The sequence below is a fragment of the Coffea arabica genome, chromosome 11e (genome assembly GCF_036785885.1).
Source record: "Coffea arabica cultivar ET-39 chromosome 11e, Coffea Arabica ET-39 HiFi, whole genome shotgun sequence".
NCBI lineage: Eukaryota > Viridiplantae > Streptophyta > Magnoliopsida > Gentianales > Rubiaceae > Coffea > Coffea arabica.
Window position 1 is genome coordinate 54204374 of NC_092331.1, and position 7259 is coordinate 54211632.

At 37.4% G+C, this 7259-nt stretch overlaps 2 protein-coding genes across 2 annotated transcripts; both read left to right on the forward strand.

The window, feature by feature from the left end:
- Positions 1-283: 283 nt before the first annotated feature.
- On the forward strand, positions 284-6964 carry LOC113718546 (uncharacterized). Its single transcript, XM_072072155.1, has 4 exons — positions 284-486; positions 896-912; positions 1221-1292; positions 6722-6964. Exons 1-4 carry the CDS (start codon positions 284-286, stop codon positions 6757-6759), a joined length of 330 nt encoding a protein of 109 aa, XP_071928256.1. The 3' UTR covers positions 6760-6964.
- On the forward strand, positions 4997-6688 carry LOC113718913 (probable LRR receptor-like serine/threonine-protein kinase At3g47570). The gene is made up of 2 exons (XM_027243843.2): positions 4997-6096; positions 6225-6688. Exons 1-2 carry the CDS (start codon positions 5049-5051, stop codon positions 6575-6577), a joined length of 1401 nt encoding a protein of 466 aa, XP_027099644.2. The 5' UTR covers positions 4997-5048; the 3' UTR covers positions 6578-6688.
- Positions 6965-7259: the final 295 nt, after the last annotated feature.

A 7259-nucleotide genomic window follows, 5' to 3' on the forward strand; every position in this document is an offset into this window, starting at 1 on the left:
ACGTCACCGCGACGGATTGACTCGGCCGAGTCACACCGAGTCACTCCGAGTTATCCCGAGTCAAGACGAGAAATCGGCCGAGTTACACCGCGACGGATTGATTCGGCCATTTCTTTGGCTATTTTTTATTATTTTTGTTTAACATACTTTTTTTATATTATTAACAATTTTTAGAATATTAAATTCTTTAAAATTTGCGTCTCACCGAGACCGTGACCGATATGCCGAGACCGATGTGGAACGTTCCAAGCCGCGACCGCGACCGCGACCGCGACTTTGAACCATGCTTCCGAGGGATATCTGCAAGAAACATGTCTCTCAACTCCAAGGGCTTTATTTATCATACAATCAACTTCAAGGCGAAATTCCTTCTGGTATTGGAGAATGTTCAAGGCTTCAAAACTTGTCCTTATCCTACAACAAATTCAATGGATCCTTACCCAAAGAATTTTGGAATCTAACTGCGCTTGAGAGGATCCGTCTTGGTAACACCCATGGTTCAAAGTCACGGTCGCGGTCGCGGTCGCGGCCCGGAACGTTCCACATCGGTCTCAGCATATCGGTCGCGGTTTCGGTGAGACGCAAATTTTAAAGTATTTAATATTCTAAAATTTGTTAATAATATAAAAAAATATGCTAAATAAAAATAATTAAAAAATAGCAAAAGAAACGGCCAAGTCAATCCGTCGCGGTGTGATTCGGCTGATTTCTCGCCTTGATTCGGGATAACTCGGAGTGACTCGGCCGAGTCAATCCGTCGTGGTGACGACTCGGCCGATTTCTCGGCGAGTCAAGTATTTCGGTATCGTTTCGTCACGGTATCATATCGGTAGGGGCCGAGACGGTGACGACTCGGCCGAGTCGTCTCGGTCTCGGCCGAGACTTCTAACCATGCTAACACCTATCTTGAAGGTATGTTAATGGCTTGGATTTCATTCAAATTCGTGATAGTTTTGTGTCTTTGCGTACAGATTTTGTCCGTAACTAAACCTGCTCAAACGTAGACCCACCATAGAATCATGGTTTGGGCATAATCTGGGGCCAAAAATCATGGACCAAGATCCAAACGCAAACCTGGCCTACATTCAACATATGTATATTCATACGTATGCTTCACATAACTATGCATTCAAGAGCATTTTTAACCATTGACCAAATATATCTAAGTATAGAAAAGTATATTTTCCAAACTTATGGGAATCCTGGATTTTTGTGTGCAGGTCCAATTGCAGACGATATTCATAATCTTCAAAATTTGAGGATTCTTCACTTAGCCAATACTGACATGACTGGTATGTTTTTCCTCTATATGTAGCCTTCTCTGAAATTTAATGCACTTTTGCTGCCAACCACCATCACTATCATCCCTCCAATGACTCCCTGCTCCCATACAACCATTACGTGATAAATGGACCTGTTCAATGATACCGACAAAAACTTAAATAAATCTTAAGTCACAAATTGCTCATTTGCTAATTTAATGCCAAATATGCCTTAAAAAAAATTCAATGAGTCTCCCATCCCTTGCTTTTGTTGTTAACCAGAGTATGAAATAGAGGCTTAGCTCTTAGCTAGATTTGCAGATCTCATTCTAAGCTTCTAACTCTTCACCCCGACAAATTATCGCCACAACCACCGGCCGAAGTGAGAAAACACAAATATTGCTAAATAACTCGCGCCTGGCGGATGTGAGATTTGGCCCAACATGGTGCTAGGTAGACTAAAAAAATTCCAGCCTGCTTGAGATCCTGCACCGACCTTCTTTGGATCTGGCACTGATTCTTGAGTTGGAACACGCACACGCTTCTTTTCTTCAGCCTTTTCGTGCACGATCTGACGACTTGAACCCACTCGCGAATTTACCAAGTTATGCCCCCAAACGTTCTAGATCAATATCTCTCTTACAGTTTCTATTTCAAAGCACACTTGTGAACATAATCCTCTTTGTATTGTATGCAGTAGTTTTTAAAAAAATTTTGTGTCAATCATCAACATCTAACACTACACCTACTCCTAAACTAACTTGTACTAAAAGATGGTTCGACTAGGACAAAAGAGATTAGAAGAAGAGAAATTTGCCTCTAGACTAAAGAGTTTAACACAAAAATATGCATTTTTTTCCCTTCAAACAGGAAAATTTTCATATATAGATGCATACTTTCTCTCTCACACACACATACACATACATAGACACATTTTCCATATTAATATACAATTTGTAGGTATAAAATTTAATAATTGAAAATATAATCAAATATGACACTAAAGCATAATATTAGAATTAATTTATATATTATACATAGGATAAAATATTTTAATCTGGTGTTCAAATTCAAGTAGTTGTTAGGCATATTTTATTTTATGAATTAAATAAATTAAGACTTAAGCATTTAAGTACATGCGTAACCTTCATTCAAACCCCCTACATTTAGACTTTTCCAAATTAACCATACCTTTGCAACAAAATTAACACTTGAAGCCCCTAGTCGACAAAATATTAATAGTTTCAGATGTGCAAGTTACGTCCTAAGTCAGAAGCTAAAGCTTGCTTTTAGGAAGGGTATTTCACTTTTATTTTCCTCAAGCATCTCAGTTTTGAACTCGCTTTGTCAGGTTTGCTACCTCAGGCGATTGGTTATCTTACCAAGTTGAGCTTCTAGTACTAGATGAAAACAAGTTTACAGGTCCCATTCCCGTTAGGCTATTCAATATTTCATCACTGCAAACATTATCGATGGTACAAAACAATCTCTGGGGCAATTTGCCGTCAACTTTGGGCGTTATGTTGCCGAATCTTGAATATCTTTTTATTGGGGGAAACAGACTAAGTGGGATGATATTGACATCTATCTCAAATGCTTCAAGTCTCGTAGGTTTAGATGTCGGTTCTAACCAATTTACTGGTCCAATTCCTCATTCTCTTGGTGGCTTAAGATTCCTAGAAGTCTTAGCTCTTGGAGATAATAGTTTCTCTTATGAATCTCATTCCGGAGAGTTAAGCTTCCTGACTTCCCTATCAAATTGCAGATATCTAAAGCAGTTATGGTTAAGTCTGAATCCTTTGAATGGCTTCCTTCCAATTTCTATTGGAAATCTTTCAAGCACTCTCGAATCCTTTTATTTAGATAATAGTGGAATTATTGGCCATATTCCAAGTTCCATTGGAAACTTAAGCAACTTGGCAGACCTCAATTTGTCTGGAAATGCCTTGGAAGGGACCATTCCAAGAACTATTGGAGGGTTACTGAACCTTCAGAGAGTTGAGCTTGGGTATAACAAAATAGAGGGACCTTTTCCACGTCAGTTCTGTCATCTATTGAACCTAGGCCATTTAAGTTTGAAAAGTAATATGGTCTCTGGTATGCTTCCTAGTTGCATAGAGAACATGACTTCCCTAAGATATCTTTATCTGGACTCCAACAATTTAACTTCTATTGTGCCCTCAAGCTTGTGGAGACTTGGGGATATATTGGAGCTCAATTTGTCCAAAATTGACAGGTGTCGAGCCTGTGCAATAATAAATACCTACTCGAGAAAAATGAATTTTCTGTGTATAGTAGTGAGTAGGGTCGAATCCACAGGGACTGGGAAAAATTTGATTCCTTTCAAGTTCGGGACACGGGGGATTTTTATCAGAAATAAACTAAAAATAATTAAACAATTTAACTAAAAATAATTAAATAATTTAACCAAAAATAAATAAATAATTAATACAATTGTAAATAGCAATTAGATAAATGATAAATAAATTCTAGCCAAGGATACAACTACGCAGACACAGTCCATTCATCCGATCATTGATGCAAAGAAGGTTCACTTAATTTTATTAATAGGCTAGTTATAGTCGCCGATAAACTCTAACGACCAGCTTTTCCTTAATTTATTGATAACCAAAGTACGACCGTTGATTACTTCTAACCAGGAAATACTCCTAGGTACGACCGTAGGAATTAATTTCCTAATTGCATTAAAAACTAGAAAAGCCTAACCCAAATTAATAACACGCTACGAGGGTTATTTAAATCAGATTGCATGTTCTCCTAGTATGTGAAAATACTAGTTGTCACTAATATTAACCAACTAAACAATTACGGATTTAATTGATTAATTTGACAGGAGATTAATAAGTCAAATTGCACATCGGGCCCTTGATATCCAATTAACAAAATAATCCCATGGAAATTAAAATAGAAAACATGCAAATATTAACAAATTAAGGAACACGTAAAATTAATTAGATCTCACAGATATTTGGGACTGCGTCTTCGCGTTGATCCTTGACTAGAGGAGAAAATTAGCCACGCCTCATAAGAAAATTCCCACGCAATTTAATTGAACTCAAAGACATTTATCTCTTACTAATAATTAAAAATAAGGATTATATTCTCTGTAGTCTAATACAATAAAAATAGTCTCATGGAAGAGACGGAAGAAAACAAGACACGCAAGAAATCTTCACCCCAAAACTAAAAACTCCTCTTTCCAGACGGAAGAGAAGAAGAAAAACTGAGCTGCCGAAATGTGCGACTCTCCCACATATAAAAACAAGCCAATTCGAAACTTCACTCCACGCTTACAAAAGAAAACATTCCTTCCCTACCTAATCAACTCCACCGAAAACAAAAGCAAAGCCAACTATGGTTTGTCGGTTTCCTTTGACCAAGTGCACACGTTCACAAATAAGAAAGCAAACCAAAAATGTGTCTTTACACAATGATCAAGTCTTCGCGGTCCCCACCTAATTGAGATGTTGGCCAACCAAATGCAATTCAATTCCTTTTCATCATAGAAAGAAAAGGACGTTGGTTTACACCATGCATATGGGCCAATTGTATAGAGTTTCACAATAATCTTCTCAAGAAGGTTTCTGCTCCACTTTCTGAAAGTATATCCAAATACCAAATATAAATATATATTGACAATTAAAGCAATATTTGGCAAGGATAAAGAGGAGAATTAACAATAAAATTACTAACAATTAACACCCTATCAAAAATTCTTTTAGCAGTTCTTTGTCCTCAGAAATTGGAAATTTGAAGGAGCTAATCATGATGGACCTATCTGTTAATGACTTTTATGGAGATATCCCTACAGCCATAGGAGCACTAGAGAAGTTACAGACACTATCCTTGAAACATAACAGGATACAAGGATTTATTCCGGATTCCATGAAGAATATGTTGGAGTTACAGTATTTGGACTTCTCATTTAACAATTTGGCTGGTGAAATTCCCCAGTCACTGGAAGCACTCTCAAATCTTGTATACTTTAATGTGTCTTTCAACAGACTCAGAGGACCAATTCCACATGGAGGAAATTTTGCCAACTTTACAGAACTATCTTTTCTCTCAAATGAAGCTTTGTGTGATGCTTCTTGGCTCCAACCTTGTCAAACTTTTGAACATAGATCAAAGAAAAAGATTTTCTTGCCTGTGTTGTTGGCACTTGGATCAGCAATCTTAGCCATGGTCATTTCATTTTTGGTGATAAGAAAGTGGAGAAGAAAAATTGTGATTCCAACTAATTTTGATCCGGAAGCAACACTTGAAAGGGTATCCTATCATGAACTTAGACAGATGACAAATGGGTTCAATGATGATATGGTACTTGGCTTGGGAGCCTTTGGCTCAGTTTACAAGGGAGTACGTGAAAATGGGACGATTTGGGCTATAAAGGTTTTCAATTTGCAGCTAGAAGGTGCATTTAAAAGCTCTGATATAGAATCTGAAGTCCTACGTAGTCTTCGTCATCGTAATCGGACTAAAGTTATCAGTGCTTGCTCTAACCCTGACTTTAAAGCTTTGGTACTTGAATACATGCCTAATAGAAGTCTAGACAAATGGCTTTATTCAGGCAACCAAATCTTGAATACCATGCAAAGGTTGGACATTATGATAGATGTGGCTTGTGGTTTAGAATATCTTCACTATGGTTATTCAACTCCTGTAGTCCACTGTGATTTGAAGCCTAGCAACATTCTTCTTGATCAATATATGGTTGGCCATGTTTGCGATTTTGGAATCACGAAATTATTGGGAGATGGAGAAAGTGTGGTACAAACAAAGACCCTCGCTACAATTGGATATATTGCCCCAGGTGACTCTTCTTGAATCCAATCTCTAACTTTTGATGTCACTCAAGTAATGTTTCAACTTTCAGGAAAACAAAGAACTTGTATCACCACTTGAACTTGACAAAAAGTTTTAACTCAATTTTGATGCTAGAGTATGGACTAGAAGGATTGGTTTCAACAAGTTGTGATGTATATAGCTTTGGGATTACATTGATGGAGACATTTACAAAGAGGGGGCCCAAGGATGAGATGTTTACTGAAGAACTAAGCCTGCAGAGATGGGTAAAAGAATCCTTACCAGATTCCGTGATTCAGGTTATAGATGTGGACTTAGTTCATCTTGAAGATGAAGTAGTCAAGAATAAGATAGCGTGCATATCATCTATCTTGCAACTTGCTTTATGTTGTACACCTGACGCTCCTAAGGACAGAATGAGCATGAAAGATGTCCTAAGAACACTCCAGAAGATCAAACTTCAATTCTCCGAGGGGCTTAAACCTTGAAGCAGGTATATAACTGTTATATAAAGATAACTAAAAATTGCAAATTTTCTTCTTGGAATTCATGACATATCAGATAATTATTCAAAAAACAAAAATTCATCGATGCATTACTCTTAATTCTTTTCTGTTCTGAATATATGGCAGTGGCATACGGTGTAATTGTGGTCAATTCTTTCATTTGACTTGGTGCACCTACCAAATGCTTCAAGTGCAAGACAAGAGTGAGATCTTTTCCTCCCTCAAAAGGGATGTCATTTTCTGTATTTCCTGATGCAGCATTGCTGATTCAGGTAGCTTTTTAACAATGGTTTACTTGCAATGTCCACAACAATTTGCATTTTCCACCAAAGAATATGTTGGTGCTTAATTGTCTACATAGTTATCCCACTGTATCTTGTGCATATTATCTTGAGCTTGCAAGTCAGATCCTGGAACTGTCCTATGGACATGATCTTCAGTGAAACTGTCTGTAACTCATCTAAGAAAGAGACAGAGTTGAGATGTAAGACAGTACAAACAAGGCATGAATGCAGGGCAGTAGAATAGATTTCAGTTTATTAATTTCTTGCCTTCATGAATAACTCACATATCATAAGAACTTGATAGCCTATGCAATCTCATCAATATTGTCTTTCGAAATGGCAAGTCCAAAAATTCTCAACGCATGGGTGATGATAATTCA

Excerpts from the sequence above, each read along its gene's own strand:
- LOC113718546 (XM_072072155.1), top strand. The coding sequence starts at position 284 with ATGCTTCCGAGGGATATCTGCAAGAAACATGTCTCTCAACTCCAAGGG. Across the intron at positions 1,293-6,721 it reads AGCCAATACTGACATGACTG|TGGCATACGGTGTAATTGTG; the intron begins GTATGTTTTTCC and ends AATATATGGCAG.
- LOC113718913 (XM_027243843.2), top strand. The coding sequence starts at position 5,049 with ATGATGGACCTATCTGTTAATGACTTTTATGGAGATATCCCTACAGCC. Across the intron at positions 6,097-6,224 it reads AATTGGATATATTGCCCCAG|AGTATGGACTAGAAGGATTG; the intron begins GTGACTCTTCTT and ends TTTTGATGCTAG.